At 39.4% G+C, this 17,242-nt stretch overlaps 1 protein-coding gene across 2 annotated transcripts in view; it reads right to left on the reverse strand.

The window, feature by feature from the left end:
* The window catches only part of grik2 (glutamate receptor, ionotropic, kainate 2), a 347,578-nt gene that overhangs the window by 180,996 nt on the left and 149,340 nt on the right, over positions 1-17,242 (reverse strand). For both annotated transcript variants that reach the window (XM_088084955.1, XM_042489444.2), the window contains exon 7: positions 9,250-9,423. In XM_088084955.1, coding sequence (XP_087941081.1) covers positions 9,250-9,423 — 174 coding nt within the window. The remainder of the gene's footprint in view (positions 1-9,249; positions 9,424-17,242) is intronic.

The following is a 17,242-nucleotide window of genomic DNA, read 5'->3' on the forward strand; positions in this document are numbered from 1 at the left end:
ACTTTAAATGATATCTGTCAAAAAGGAAATGGCTTTCCATCACTGCCCCATTTAAATGTACCCACAGGTATAGCATATTTATGGTAATCTGGAAATAGAAATGATTCGGCGGCAACGCTGTGGCTCTGAATACCAACTGTGTTTTGGAGCTGCAACAAACAAAGAGGCGACCTTGATGGCTAAAGGGTCAGCCTGTTTGCCTGCACCGGGTTAAAAGTTAACATCTCCAGCTTTCCAACTTATGACAAAGAGATAAATGCAGAAATTACAGTCGTGGCTGAGTGTTTTTTTGAACCTGTTTCAATTTAGCAGGGCACACAATGAATCAGACAGCAGCTTAAGCAATTAACAAGGAGAGACATTATGGTAATGAGAGCGTGGAGCTTGTAAGGTCACTCTCGTTGTGCATGTTGAGCCACGGCTCAGGGCCGGGATTCTCTGCCGCCACATTAATTGAAGGCAGCAGAAAGGACTGAGGTGCAGAATTAGTTTACCTGATTTGTCACACATAAACATGTTACGGCAAAAGGAAAAAAACAGTCTCTGGACCAAAGTTCAGAGATTTACTGAATCATCTTCATGATTTGATGCAGCAACACAAGATGCAGGGAGGGATACTGCAGCTGTCTGCTGTGTGTGCAAAGACTCCTGCTGCGCCTGAAATTGTGTGTTAGCTGTATTTGTTATATTGTTTAACGTGCTTTTGGGTAAAGAATCCCCAGAGCCTCCTTGTCCTCGGTTGAAGCCACATAACCATGGTAACCCATGCCAGCCTCAGCTCTAGTGGCATCTGCAAGCATGATGAACATCTGGAGGTTTTGTTTTTTTTATTTTGTCTGTAGAACATACGTTTTCGGCTGTTTAAAATGATAACTATAGACAAACTTGTGGACTGCCGTTTTGAAACCTCTAATTTGACATTATGGCCATCGCTATCTTGGTTTTTTTTGTTTGTTTGTTTTTGCCAAAAGCAAAAAGTGATCATACTTAGACAAAAGGGTGGAGCTGTGGAGGAGTTAGGAAAACATCTGTGATGCCTCGCAAAAAGCCTGTCACTCAAGTAAATAAAATGAAAATGGGGTAGTCACCTAAAAATTCAGAAATTCTCTTACGGTGTTCACAAGAATGTGCCGGACATATGGACGGATTGACAGAGAACCCAAAAACATAATGACTTAAAGTAGGGATGTAACGATGCATCGCGAGGCAGTTAAAAAAACAATACAAAATATCTGAGATTCAGATTGGTGGAATGAAAAATTAACTGCAATACTATTTTTGAACAGCAGAGGGGGTAATCTGCTTTTGAGTCTGCTTGCTCAGCGTGCCACGTCCCAACGTGTTCAACGTCCCATGTCATGTCCGAGACTACAGACAGCTCACTAATGTAAATAAGACGAAGCAAAGGCTCCACAACATAATATAAATAGAAGATGCACCCTCCAGTTTCAAATTGGGGTGTGGCAGCACTTGAGCTTCCTCAAGTCAGAAAGAAATAAAGGCGAGAAGATAACAGAAAAAAATACAATGCAACATATTGCAAGAGGGTGTTGAACTACAAATAGTACAACAAACATGATGTAGCATGTGAGCCGGTATCACAGTGAGGAGCTCCGGTCAGCCCCGCCTCCGCACATTACTCCTTAACGACGTCATTTAGGCATTTAAAGCAGAGTCATCTTTTACTCTTCAGTACTGTGAGATGTGGTTGAGAAAACTATAAAAACTAGGAGGCAGAACATGAGTTAGAAAATTATCTTGTATGGGTATTATCTCCAAGGTCAAAAATAAACTACTCCACTCTCCACAGCTGTTTACTTCAGTATCACAAAGGGTTTTTAGAGGTAGAAACCTAGTTCTTAACTCTAAATCAATTCAATAACCACATGCATTTCTTCATAAAATGCTTCCAATGTAACTTGGGGATTTTTTTTCTTTTGCAGCTAAATAAAACCTTTAAAAAAAGAAAAAGGCAAACATTAGACATCAAAGCATTTGGAAAATGTTATCATTTAAGATCTTCTCACATAGCTTTACATAGCTTTGAAGATATACTTCCTGATTTTATTGTGCTCTCTAGCGCCTCCACACAGTCACAATCCACTGATGTTTTGACAGTCAGCAGTGACTGGAGGAGTATTTGTGGATTTTAGGGCACTCCTCCATTGACATTTTTTTTTAAAAAAAATAAATAAAAAGTAGGTTAACAGAAAATCAATCAGCAACAGGAGAGGTTTGACCAACACCTAGCTACACACTTACCAACACTTCTCATTCTACTACTAACAGCCCAGCAAGACATGTACTCTCATATAAAGTCAGCGATTAGCAAATAAAAACTGACTTAGACACAATTAAAGACAGAATCCACTGTTAAGCTGCTTATCTCTCCAAATAACTACCAGGATTAGTGCACAGAAAGTGAGACAGCAAAATTCATCTGCACATTCTGGCAAATTGGCTGATGCATGAAACTTAGGTTGCATTTGAAATCACTCGATTTTCTACTTAGGGCACTATTATTACCATCCGCCATTTTATTTGAGTTTCCAAATTGTGACCGTTAAATGTATGTTCAGTTTATAGATCCCTATGATGGAAAAGAAAAAAGAGAGCATGCATAGCATTCTGCTAACCATCCTGTCATGCAGTCCATACATTTCATGGATGCAAAATTAATTTGGTGGTAATAGTGATTGATGATGATGAATTTAAATCTAAATTTAGAGCTCACACTACCTGCTGAGGGATTGTTATGTTGGGAGTAGTGAATGGGTGAAGGAGGGAGTCATTTCAGACACAGCCAGACTAGATAATGGGACTGGACGTGACTGGAAACCATGAGGGTGTTAACTGTTTTACATGTATGTGTTCGAGATGCTCCAATTGTGAAATTCTGAGCTGATACCGTTATAATGTTTAAAATACCAACTTGGCCAATAGTCAATAGTGATACTAATTTTTTTGTTGTTTATTTTGTTTTTCTTATTTATTTCCCTTTTTCCAGGGGAAGAAAGAAGTCATTAAAAATACAACTAATAATAACTGAACAGTTTTAAACACATTCAGTCCTTCATCACATTATGTTTAAGTGAGAACAAATTTAGTCATTTATAAGACAGCCTTTCCTATAACCTTCTTTCACAAAAAACATATTTTTTTAATATATAAAAGAAAATAGCTCATTTATATATTTATATGTATATATATATGTATGTATGTGTGTGTGTGTGTGTGTATGTGTATGTATATGTATATATATATATATATATATATATATATATATATATATATATATATATATATAGTATGATACCCTCTCTAACATAAATTATTTTGTTGCAAAAACAAATGTCTCCTTCAAACAGCTGTGTTGATTCACATTTCTTACCAGACACTATAGCCATGATTATGTCACCTTTGTGTAGCGGGGTCTCATCACTAACTCGTTAAAGGACTAGTAGGATGGGAATTAACCAGTAGACTCCAGGGACTTAACAGGAGGGACTTAAAACTGATGGTCAGAATTGAATAAGGACTTAATACGCAGGAAGTGTGATGACAAGGTACCTTATTTTAGGTACCTTACAAAAGTAATTGAGCTCAAAGTACAGTAAATATGGCCGTGCACTGGAACCAGCAATTACTTCACACCCATGAAAGTCGCTTAAGCCCTCTCTGCATATCCGTATATCGCATTCATAACATCATGACATTTCACATCACATTTCTTCAGTTCAACTTCCCCTCCAGTTGCCGGAAACGGGCGTCCAAGTCCAGGAGTAAACAGTCCAAAACAAAGAAATGAGTCAGTCACTGAAGAAAGAGGGTCAAGAAGTTGGGCTGTGGGGGATGTGAGTGTGTGTGTGCGCATGGATGGGGCGAGGTGAGGGGCACAGACCCTCAGCTGGGGCGCCTCCTTCCACACAGGTAGAAGCAGAATTGCAGCTGGCTCTGTTTAACGGTTCATCCAGTTCTTCTAGCTCGCCATCTTGGTTCTTTATTCAACAAAGGAAAAAAAAACCCGGCCTGTCCAACAAACAAGGTCGGCTTTAACATACATGACAACGTTTTCATTGACAAAAGACAAAATAATCAAGCACCAAATATCAATAACTATTATTAAAACGTCACACTGTCACAGGACAGTTATTCAAACGATCAACACCATTGAAATATTGATGCATTTACAGCATGCCGCATTTCATGCGGACGCCACAGGTCCTGTCCAGCCGCATTTGCAACTGATGCCATCCAGCAGCATAAAATAACACCATGAACGGTTCTGTCCAGCCACGTTCTCAGCTGATGACATCCAGTAGCATATCATGCTGATGTGAAAGGTTGCTTCTGGCATCCAGATTTTCACCAAAAGCAATGCAAAAGTCGCAGTATTTGACAACTTTGGACTGCTCAGTTAAAAGTCAGGATTGTCAAGACACTTTGTCAACTGATCATCAGCAAAAATACCACCACGTTCTCATTGCCGCTTTGTAAGCAGACTTTCCTGTCTATATATTACGCTCTAGGTATCCTCCTCGCCGAGATGTCAACAAGCGCGCATGGTTAGGTTTCAGCAACAAAAGCAAGTGGCAAACAACACTGGGATGTCAACAAAATGACGTGGATAGGTTTATAAAAGTACATAATTGTTTGGCTCTATATCACACAGGGAGGGAAGACCGGGCTCCCAGGTGAGAGTCCACTGTTTGATAGAGCCTGGCTGCATATCATACTGGCATGAAAGGAGGCTTTTGGTGTCGGTATCTTACGCCACTCACTGCCAATCACTGACAAAGCCACAATATTTGGCAAATTCAGACTGGGAATGGGCTAAAAATGCATTTCTCAAGGATCACCGAATTTAAATGGAGCTTTGCAGAAGCGAATCCACTTATTGCAGCAACTCTGTTAAAATGATGTTTTCAATATGAAATCTTGCTGATATAAAAGTAGGTGTGCCTTTAGATTGACACACTGATTTTACAGTCAGTTGAATGTTCTCCTCCATCTCTGAAAGTAGAAAGAAATTTTGTTTGATTCCATCAGCTGTTAACTGTAGAATAAAAAGTGCCATTTCAGAGGAATATGCCAGCTGCCAAGAACACAATCTGAGGAGAACCTCTAATTGTTCACTTTCAGTTTTTAACACTGCATTAACTTTGGCACCAAACATAGTTATTCTGCAATAAGCCACACCGTTCAAATTGCACTTTAAACCACTACATCTGAAACAATGGCGCTGAACTGAGAAGCCATGTGAGAAAGTGAAGTCTTTGGACTGCTCGTTCATTGCAATCTATCACCATCTGCGAGTTCATAAGTTACAGCACATCAGCAGTTCACTACTTAAGCACACAAAACCGTAAATACAGCACACAAATTAAGCTGTTAATCAAACGTTTACGGAACCTTTCACCATGTCAATATGCATTAGCTGCTGACTGATTGCCATTTGTCTAATTAATCAATCCCCACCTTCAAACTCATATGCCATTAATTCACTGATGAGCAGGGTCACAGCGCACTCCTCACACATAAATCTTTGCCTGTCACTGATCCAAAAATAACCAGGCAGCTCTGCTCTCCTGACAACTCTCTGCGGCGCATCATGGAGTAAAAGAGGTGAATACAAACAGAGAGATGATGAGAGAGATCTTTTATTTCCTCCTGTTTATCCTCTTTATGTGGACTTAAGACATCAAATTTACTCCATGAGGCAGCTCGTGCTGGAAGCTGGTAGCTCTACAGGCACTCTGTGAGCTTTTTGTGTTTTGAAAAGGTACAGTTATTACACACAGTCCATTTCAGGTCTCAAGTGGGAAAGAGTATTGATTGAGCAACAAATCCAACAAAAGGGGCTTAAACTGAGTAACACCCACTCTCCAATATCAATCCAGAAACATGACTCAGCAAGATCTGACCATTTAAAAAAAGGGAATCTGTTATTCCCCAGAGGTAAGCCACTGTTTTCAATCAGCAGCCAACATGTTGCCGCTGCCGCCGCCAGTGCTTTCCAACTGGCATCAGACCAAGCGGCTACATCAGCCTAACGTTTAACACCTCGACAGTCCATCTGGGAATAAAACACAAGGACTCTGATTTCACTTCTGCCTTCCCTTCACCCACTCTCTGTCCTTCTTCTCGTTTTCATTCATCCCCCTCATCTCATTTCTCCTCTCTCCTCCATTAGTCGTTTTTTTTTTCCTTCCCATTCCTCGTCTCTGGTGGGTTGACGTTTTTTGGCAAGGTTCCCAGATAAGACAGTGGTATAAAAGCAGCGTAGAGGAACAGTTATTACAGGCAGTGTGCTCTGATCAGAGAGGTTTCAGATCACAGTGACAGAGACTCTTCTTATCACACCCGGGGCTCGCAGCTCGGGGCTGCGAGGTTTTCCGTTTGACTCCCTCAGGATGGCTGGCGAGTTACAGTAGGAGAAGCCACTGCACATCCATTCTAACAGGTCTATCACGTCCACAACTACACTTTATATCTTCACTAATTCTATGTCTGTAAAAACCCGCAAAGCAGCAGAGAAAAAGTGTAGAAGCAAACAGAAAATTCACAAAGTTTTGGGCAGGCTGTCTCGCAGGGAAACTGTGGTATGAACTCCAAGTGCCCTATATTACTCACAGAGTTCCAGTGGGCTCTACCGGGCCGCTTCAGTTAGAAACTGATCCACTGAACACACTGCTGGCATTTTCTGAAGCATCCGAGGACAGATATACTTCTATTTCCACATATTCATAAATCTGCATTGACTCTAAGAGCACACACTCAACAACACACAATCCCCTCCATTTGTTTATGCTCCACTTCTCTTGCTTGTATAAGCAGGCTTTATACTTCTGCGTGGAATCGATGCTTTACGTGCACCTCTCCAGAAATGTAAGTACGCATTGCAGCAACACAAACCTCCCATGAATTTTTGTAAACCGAAAACCATTTCCCTCAGTGGAAAGAAATCTTTCAGTTACTCTAACTTCATAGGTAAGACACAATAAATCATGAAGACAAGTCCCCACACAATAGCATGTTAAGTCTTGTGTGCGATTTATTTTAGCTTTATATGAGTCGAAAAAAACTCTTGCTAGCTGCAAGAATAGGCTGATGCTAATAATGTTAGTATGTTGTATTTGTGAGAATATTTGTCTACTTTGTTGTTGGAGAACCTTGTGAGTTATAATGGAACCAAATTACGTAACATTACCTTTGTTAAGTGTTGCTGTTCCTGGCTTTTTGACAAGAGGAAAACTCAGCTGGCCATGAGGCTAATTTATGCTATTTAGAACACCATAGGCTTGTGCTAATAATGTTAACATGATGTATTTGTCGAGAGAACATGTCTATTGTAAGTAAACCCTGTCTGTAAAAAAGTTTGTCTGTAAACCTTGCAAGTTTTAATGAAGCTGATCTATCTACTTTTGTTTGAAATTGATGCTTTTAAGTCATGCTTTATCTGTTTCCGGAGTTTTTAATCAAATAAATTTTGCAGCACTTCATAGAATCCCCACTGCGGACCAGCATTTTAAAAGGTGTAACTGCAGAGTGAGATCTCTACAATGACGTTCTGAGTAGTGTGAATATCTTTTTTTTTAAATCTCAAATGCCATTATGACAGGTGATAAAATACATTTGTAGATATCTTAAATATGTAATTGATAATATCACAAATATAATTCACACTAACTACAACTGTATTTAAGATAAGAAATTCTGAATATCTGAAATTACACTCTTGACTTTATATTTCCAAGCCGACAAATAAATTAACTTTAACTTTGACTAGTCAGAAATGAATTGAAGATGTATTGAATTCCATTTATGATATCATGTAACAACAACTGTAGATATTTACAAGGAATATTGTCTCTAGTAAGAATAGAACTGTTGATATCAGTAATTAACATTTTGGGTATGTCAACTTTAATTACAACACGTCAAAAATGAATCATAGATTTTTGCGAATGAGTTTGAATAAAAGTCAGCTGTAAAAGTTGAGTAGTTGTTATCAAGTCATAGATATTTTCAAGGAAGATTGTCTCTGGTAAGAATCGAATTATGGATATCATTAACATTTGAGGTATGTCATCTTGGAATCATAGATATTTGTACTTGAGTTTGAAAAGAAGTTACAGATATCTACAATGATCACCGTGGGAAAGAAATTACATGTTGATATCAAGAATTAACATTCTGACTGGTGAGAAATAGATCGTGGATGTCTTTAATTAGAACTGCTCTAGTCAAAAATACACATGGACATATTCTAACCATTCAAAAAGCAATTGATGGTATCTATAACTGCTATTACGTCTACTTATTAAATGAGAAATGGGCTTACCACCATGACTGCATCATTTCTCAGTTTCCGTTCAAAGTGTTTGAGAGTGCATCTAAAGCAGCATGTTCTTTACGTGTTCCTGACACATTCTGTGTTTCTTTAACATATTGAACACGTGTCTGCAGCTCATTTATGATTAATCTGGTATAACAGCATATTTTGTTGCTCTCTTTTTTAGTGTAATCACCATACAACATCAAGCTCTCTTGTTTCATAGCCTATGTATCTGTATTTCACGGAGAGTAAAAGGAGAACTGTCACCTTCCTCCTCCTGCTTCACACTTTTTGTTAAAGACATAAAACATTTTTTTAAGCCAGTTAAAATAAAATCCATTATTTAAAATCAATCTGATGGCAATTCTGTACAAATATAGGCATTTAAAACATTCACAAGTGAATTTCAGGAGTTGGAGAACCAAGCTGCTCCAGCAAAAATAGAAAAGAGCAGTGTGTGATTCATCATACAGACGCCGAAGGACATCCACCAGAGCCAAAATGTGACACCGCCTCACCCAGCTGACACTAATCTAAGTTACTGTGAGGTAAGAAGCCTTGTTGTTGTCCTGTTTCTAGCTGTGTCATTATTTGTAATATTTGTAGTCTGGGTGCTGATTCTTTGACTAACTCTTACAACTTACAACTCCTGAACACCTGCTAAGATGATTACATGCATAAGGCACTGAGGCACAACCGCATTCACTGTCAGTAACTGCAATGAACTTTGCAAGTAACGCTTTCGATGCAGCCATCGAATCTGTCCAAAATGGACCAGAACTCAAAGACAGCAATGTACTGTTTTTTTTTTCTTTGGTCCAGTACAAATCAACTGAATTACAACCTCCGTTACACTGAGCATGAATGCCATGTCAAGAAAACTACCTATTTATCATGTCTGTCAGACTTACGGTCATGAAGCCGTCCAGTAGACCAGAGTCAGGTTTGGGTGGAGCCTGCAGTCGCTCCATGGACCATTTCTCGATGATGGAGGCCACCTGGCTGTTCTCAGTGTTGAGGATCCTGAAGCCTGTCATGTTCACACCACTGTATCGGTATGGCTCCACGTCCAGTGCAAACAGATCCTACAAAGAGGAAAAAACATTAGAGCTAAAAGTGACATACTGGACTAAGTTGAAAGTTATTAAGAAAAAGCTAAAACCCCAAAAAGTCATATAATCCTACTGAGTAACTCGGCTAACAAGAAACACAATGGCACTTTCACAGTTAAGGGGCTTTAAATAACTTTTGGAATAGCAAAGCTTTGTTTTTGTTAATGGCTAATTGCCTGGACTGAAGTCTACTCTGTATATGCTTGCACACTGGCCTGTTGGATGCACATCTTGGGCATCCAACAGTGTCCCAGAAGTCAATGTCCAATTCACTTCCCAGTTAGAGTTTACAAAGGTATGAAACTCTGGTTGAATCATCAGTAAAACTAAAAAATGAACTGTTACAAAAAAATCCAGTTATTTGATAGTAACAGTCAAAGTTACCAGTAGGTCAATGTTAAAATGTAAAGACTAAAGTTTACTATATTGTGCTTCTGCTAACATCAAGCTCAAAGTAAAAATTACAGTTTGCTAAAACTTGATAAAATGGGTTGTTTTTTCAAAGCCCAGTCGGCAGCAGAAAATGTTGGCCTCGTATTTTTCTGTAAACTACGAATTTGTTTGGTATTTGCATGTTCACATGTGTCATATTAGCTGTCTAAAGTAGCACAGCGTTTGAGCTAATTTTGTTATTAGAATGTGGAGGGGATGATCGATGGTTTGCACCAAGGCACGATGCCTGCCAAGCTACAGACCACTGTTGGAAACAAAAACAACAAAACTGGAAACAAAAATTTTAGTGAATCATTGCTATATTTCCAGCAGCTTTTTAATCATCTGTGTTTTGTAGTGACCCTTTGTTGTTTTCCCAGCCGGGTAATTGTTGCAAAAAGCCCTTGTATTTTACCAAGGAAGACAGCAACAGCAACAGCTTCACCAGCTGTGATTTTACCACAAAACCATTTTTTAAAATGTTTTAATGGTCAGTTTTTTCAAACTTTTATAAAAATTAAATCTAGCAAACTATATTACATACACCATGACAGTAGTGAAGCATCAGTCAGGCCCATGATTGACAAACTCTGACCAAACATTCCATACAGTATTAGAAAAAAAAAACACTTGACACCACGTAGGTGAAGAGAAGAGAAAAAATTGGCAGGAAACTGTCTGCCATATGTGGCCTCAGTATGGCAGGTTTGTTCACTCTGCTGGGAGAATTAGGCTGTCAGCACTGGACTCTGTGTGCCAAACAAAACAGTGGGAAATGACAACTACCACTGTACCTCCCCTGCCTCATCCATGTTTGTATTTTACTTTTCATCTTCCTAAAAAACACCAGAGGGAGATTTAATTATCTCACATAAATTGGGCCATGCTGAATGGCTGCGGAAAGAAAGTATGCACATTTAGATGTTTCATTTCAAACCCAAAATGATCCCTTTTAGTCGCCATGATGAAAAGCGCAGACAGTTGAAAACTGAATTATTCCGTTTTCAAAGGAACTTGACATTAAAAAAGTGAAGGACATGGGGAGGCGGAACACAGAGAGAGAGACGCTGTTTTGATCCGAGGCAACAACAAGCAGCCTCTTCAGGATGAGAGTGGGATGGGACTTCAATAAGAGTTTGATTTGAGTCAAATCTTTGACGTGCAACACGGACTGAGAGCAAGTTCATAGAGTCAGGGACCTTAGAATAATGCTTCCCAGTGATCTGTGGTATTGTGTGTTTATTGTATGGACAGTGAAAGGGACTTTATCCTGACATTACCAAAAGCAAGGTCACTTATACAACTACAGTACGTAATACCAGAGGAACTTCACACTCTGAATCCAGCCTTTCACATTAAAGTGAAAAATAAATGGTGACACACTCTGCTGCCTCATCTCACTTTACTCCACAGAATATACTGAGCCTTTTAAATTTTACACCTTTCACTCAGCTATCAGTCTGTGGATGATACTCTTCATTTACAGATTTATAACTGGCTGGAGTATTGTGCTTAATTAGTCTTAAAACATGTGCACATACAAACCAGGCACATGTATGTGATACACAGAACAGTATCTGTAGGTGAAAAGGCATCCTCCTGCGCAGGGCCAGCCCTAGACTTTTGGGGCATCTAAGCACATTTATGTTGGGAACCCTCCTCATTGAACCGTGTTGCCACTTCACACGGAACTAAACCAACTTTTGTAATTAAGCAATATCACACGAGAGGGATGTTGTGCTTGTGTATCATCACGGCTGTGATTCAGTCGTAGACACGAGGCCTGCGGCCTGCAGATTCGTGCCAAAGAAAAAATGATATACAGCACAACACAAGATCTCCAGTGTGAGATTGTTGTTATACAGCAGTTCTACAAGCGCTTTTTATTTGTTAACAGTAACAAGCAACAACATATTATGATCTATTTGTTTATTTAATGATTGTTTTGGCTCCGCCGACACAAATAGTTCCGCAGCCACTGGACGTGACAGTCATTGCCTAGCAACACATAAACATTTTCCTGCACGCTAATCTGTGTTAGCTCGGTCTTCATGTTATGCACAGAGCAGCTGCTTAGTATCATGAACATTTATCTCTGTGTTTTCAGTGAAATCAGAGTCTGTTAACAGACACTTTAGCGGCCTGTGAGATTCAGATGAGTTAGTTTGATCAGACTCATCGTTGCTGCAGTGTGAGTCCGCTCACTGCCGTGATCTACGTCACCTCGAGTCCCGTATCAGACAGCATGTGTGTGTGTGTGTGTGTGTGTGTGTGTGTGTGTGTGTGTGTGTGTGTGTGTGTGTGTGAGTGAGTGAGTGTCGGTGTCTCTCAGGCTGTGGACAGTGACAGACGAGTGTGTCCCTGTCTCACTGCACATCCTTGCAACATCTGTAACAGCTGGTTTACTCCCAGTGAACGGCGGTTTACCAAAACCCGTCCGTCACAGCTGCCCCCTCCTGGGCTTCCTCATAACTTTTAGTAACTCCGGTGCATGTTCAGTCAGCTCAAGACACACTTCAAATTACCGTCCTTTCTTTCTCGCCCCAAACTCCTCTCTCCCTTTTCTTCTTCTCTCCTCCCTCAACCTGACCAACTGACAGCTACGTGAACTCCACCAACTAGCTGTTTGAACCTGTGCTTACACCATACTAGAAACATATCCCACTTTCACTCTTACACTAATAAAAGATTTTGAGCGGCCATGAGGCGGAGTGATACATGCAGTTGTGTTAAAAGTTAACAGTCCCAGTGATGTTGTACTCCTATATCAGCACTTATGGGATGCCTCTCAACCAATCAAATTGCTTGCTAATGTTAGTTTAAGCACATATAATCCAAAAATAAGCATGTAAATACCATAGACTGTAAAAATAATGGATGCAGCTACTGTGAAGTCACCTGTTGTTTTGAGGCCTCAAGTTCGGCATTTCGGCAGTCAACATCTTGGTTTTTAAGGGCCACAAGTTACCATATTTGGACAGTTGTTGTGAACCAGCAAATAGCTTTATGGACCAACACCATGTTTTGGTACCAGGCTGTAAACTTTATTATTTTAGGACTGATGCGCTATTTCAGGACTGGCTCTCAAGTAGGATTGGCTTCATTTTTCAGCCACAGTGTCTTGCCGCTTGGTGAGGACTAAACTGAGACCATTTAACAGCAACACTATCCTAAATTGAATAGACTACAGTAAATATTTTGCTTGATGTGGTTAAAGTTTGATCCATATTTTAATGTTATGTTCTCACTAGAAAGAGCTGAATCTCACATGTCTAGTAAGTGACATGACACAACTAAAAAGATACGATGCCTAAGGCAATCATATGGTGTAGAACACACATTTATAACAAAAGAAGCATCCTAAAATAGTGTGTAAGGACTGGCAGTTATCAAATAAGAAACACAGAATTATCACTCAAATTAATCGTTCACATCAAGTAAATACTTTGTAAATGTTTTAATGTGTTAATATTTGCTAAAGCCAACTGTACTGGGTCTGTCTTAGTACTGATTTCTGATCCAGCATCTCCTTTGCTGATAAACTGAAACATAGCACCGGTAAATTATAGATTACAATACTATAGCTCAATCCATAGTTGCATCAGGCCAATTCAAACTGGCTCCACCAGATTTTCTTTTATACATTTTCAAATATTAAACTATTCTGGCTTGGCTGAACACTTGGTGGTTATTATTTACAGAGAAAAATGCATCTATACTGCCCAGTGTGCCCAGCTGACCAACAGTTTAAATTCAATATTTAATCAAGTCAATGTCAGAGGTCCCCACAGAGGCTACAGCTGCTGTAAAGTGTCTCATTTTGTGCATGCACATATAAAGCAGGATCATGTGGGATGTGGCTATCTTTTCCAAGCTGCACTTTATTAACGCTGTTGCTCATTCCCATTCATCAAACGTGATATTTAGTTGTATATATATATATATATATATATATATATATATATATATATATATATTTTTTTTTTTTTTTTTTTTTAGTTATATTTTACTCTCATTTAGTGAGGCACAAAGTCATAGAACAGCTCTGGAAGTGACCAACAAGCAAGTGGGATACTGACAGACCAAGAGATACACTGCAGAGCTAGCACATCAACTTTACGTTACCGGTCTTTGCTGAAATTGAACTTGGAGAGGTTGGAGTTAACCTGATTGCTGCTACTGCAATTTATTCTTTATATTTTTTTTCCTCTTTTCAACGTTTTACACCTGCTTTGACAGGAGGGGGAGGCATTGCCTTGTATAGTTTGGGGAGCCCTACACAACTTGTGTAATGAGCGAAGGCCGCCCAGCTCTGCTTGTGGACCTTTTCAATGGCTCTTGGGGGCCTTCAACTAGCCTTGGGGCACTAAGCAGCCATTTTGTCCACTTGTGGCTCTTGCTGGGATGGCCCAAGTGGGGCACTAAGTCATGCAGGGGTGGAATGACGTACCAGCACTGCTGGGGGCATACACGCTAATACCAATCCTCACTTAAATTACTAACATTGCAGTGTCTTAAATTCCTGTTTATAGTTTAATTTAAAAGAGAACTAGACCTACCTATTACAACACAACAGAGAGACACCACACACATGTAAAATAAAGCTTCCATACTTAATCAAAGAAATTGTACCTCTAAAAGTAAATTGTACCATAGTAAGTATAAAGTGCCAGAAAAATAAATTTAAAAAAAAACCTGTCTTTATAAACTTTTGTAATATAAACAGTGGCATCATTTTATTTGTATATACAATTAGTCAGGCTATACACTACATCACTGCTGTCTCTCAGGTTTAAGACAGAACACAAAAATTCACTTCACTCATCAAACAGTTCAAACTGACTGGGCAGATCACCAATCATAATGGGGTGGCAGCACGCCCCCTGGACAAGCTCATGGACACGCCCCCTGGACACACCCCTGCTAACACAGGAGCTTTTCTGCTGCCCATGCACAAATGCAGTCCTGTGAGCACTGGGCTGTGACAAGCATAAGCTGAACCCTCCCTACACATTTAAAACTGATCAACATTTGTCAAGTTGACTTTTGCCACCTTTGAAGCAAGCGTTGACCAGTTGCAAGCACATGGGAGGGTAAAGCTTGTGCTTGTCACAGCCCCAAGCTCATGCAAATGTATTTGCACATGCAGAGCGGAAATGCTCCTGCACTACAATGTTTTTCATTTACGGATACTTTTCTGTGCACCAGTATCACATTCACAGGTCTGGTTTGAAGGTGTGTGGGTTTTAAGACTAAATAAATGCCATGCTGCCATACTGGCACCACTCTGAAAACAAACCACAAGTATTAAAAGTAGTACTATGTATGACTACTACTTTTGCTTAGTGATATTAACTATACCATTAATAGAAATTATAAAAGGGAAAGCAAAGAGTGGAGGATGAGGCAAAGGAAAGTGTATGGTAGATAACAAACAGGAGGAAAAGAAGAAGGAAAAGGAAGATAAAGATGATGGGAAGAAGTGAGACAATTGATGAATTCTGAGAACTTAAAACCACATCTCTAATTGGTGACCATTCATTCCAGTAAAAGTTGCTCACCCAGGGCTTGGAAGACCGAATGGCCCACTACAGCTGATGGGGGTGACTGAGCTGGCACTTCTGCTGGAAAGCAAGCACCAGCTGACTACGAGTCTGTCTGAGCTATTATTACTATGTTAACTTACAAATGTGGATCCAACTTGAGAGGAGACCAATGAATTTGCTTGAACAATGTCTAAAGAGAGATATTTAACTGAATAATTTTGCATGAACTAGTGAGGTGAAATCTATATGGTTCATTCCTTATTTTATCAGGTCACAGGTCAAGATTCATGATGCTCAATGTAAATTGTTCCTAAAATACAAAGAAATATGGTCTGTTGATAAATGGTTCAACATAAGAAGTTGTGAACATACTTTCTTAACAAATTTGTGGATTTTTTATTAGAATCCTATCGAGCTTTACGTTCCTTATCATCTGATATTTCTCCAGTTAAACATTCTAAATTGAGCTGGTAGGAAAAAATGTTTGGAAGGTATAAAATTGGAAGGTATAACTTATATTAAGGGGAAGTTAAATGTTGTCTTTGGAAGGTGATGAACTACAAGTTATCTGTGCATGTATATTCATAAAGGCATAGTTACATGTTGGAGGGAGTTTGGCCTGTCAAAACTAAAAAGAGGTGAAAGAACAACGGAGCACAGCAGGCTGACAAAAAGCTTAACCACAAATATCCATTGCTGTAGAGATCATCCATTTTTCAAGGATAGTGATTTTATAAACTTCTTCACTGATTAACTCCACACAGTAGAAAAAGATGACCTATCAAGGCTACTGGAAAGTAGCCTTCAGCTGTCTTTGTCTAACACATGACCCTCACCTTTCCTCACTCTAAAAAACTTATCAGTTTTCCTAGTTTGCCCTCTACGCATGCTCACTGGTGTCTCTTTCCCTGGCCTCTGTTCTTCTTGGCAAAAATACTTTACACTGCAACAAAACACCAAAAAATAATTATAATATAGATATAAAGCCTTTAAAAATCATGATGCAAAGAGTAAGAATTGACCTTGTTTGCACTATGAGGTTTCCTGACAGTTTTAAATTGCCTCTTTTATGACAGTGGTCTATGGAGAAAAAGATACTGAGGCTGCTGTGGATCAGAAGGTCAAGAGGCTCATCAAATAATGAAAGGGTCAGTTCAATTCCCCGCATTCAACAGGTTGAAGTGCCCTTGGGCAAGACATTACACCCCAACTGGCTCCTGATGTTTAGGCCAGTGCCTGCCATAAATTGAACTGAATAAACACTATTTAAATGTGCTCAATTTACTTGTTGCAGTACTGCTGTTGGCCACTGGGACAAATCAGAAGCCAAGGCTGAATCAGTAAGTAACAAATCCAGCTCTTTAAAAACATCTCTGAGGACAAACAAATATTAGAAAGGAAAATATATAGTTAGACAAGAGCAAAAATAGGAATAGGAATTTTAAAAAAAATTATGAAAAACACGACTGAGAAAATAACAATAACAAGCAAAATAAAGAACAATAACATTAAGAAAAGGAACCCCACATGATCCCATCGCTGCCAGTCATATTTTGATGCTTAGGCAGAAGCTCCTGGTATTAATATAATGATGCAGGGGGGCAGCCATTGTGGTTGATGTTCAAGTGGTTAGGTTTAGGCACACAATTGACCTAACTATGGTTAGGAAAATATCATTTTTTGGCTTTAAACACCTGGTTTGGGGGTCACAACCACTGCTGGAAAAGCAGCGGTTTCTCAACAAAAGGAGAAAAAAACTCTCTCCCTGCAGGAAACGTTGTGAGGTCTGGTTATCATACAATCTCATATCATGT

Source organism: Plectropomus leopardus, chromosome 11 (genome assembly GCF_026936395.1).
Source record: "Plectropomus leopardus strain MGB_pleo_1.0 chromosome 11, ASM2693639v1, whole genome shotgun sequence".
Lineage (NCBI taxonomy): Eukaryota > Metazoa > Chordata > Actinopteri > Perciformes > Serranidae > Plectropomus > Plectropomus leopardus.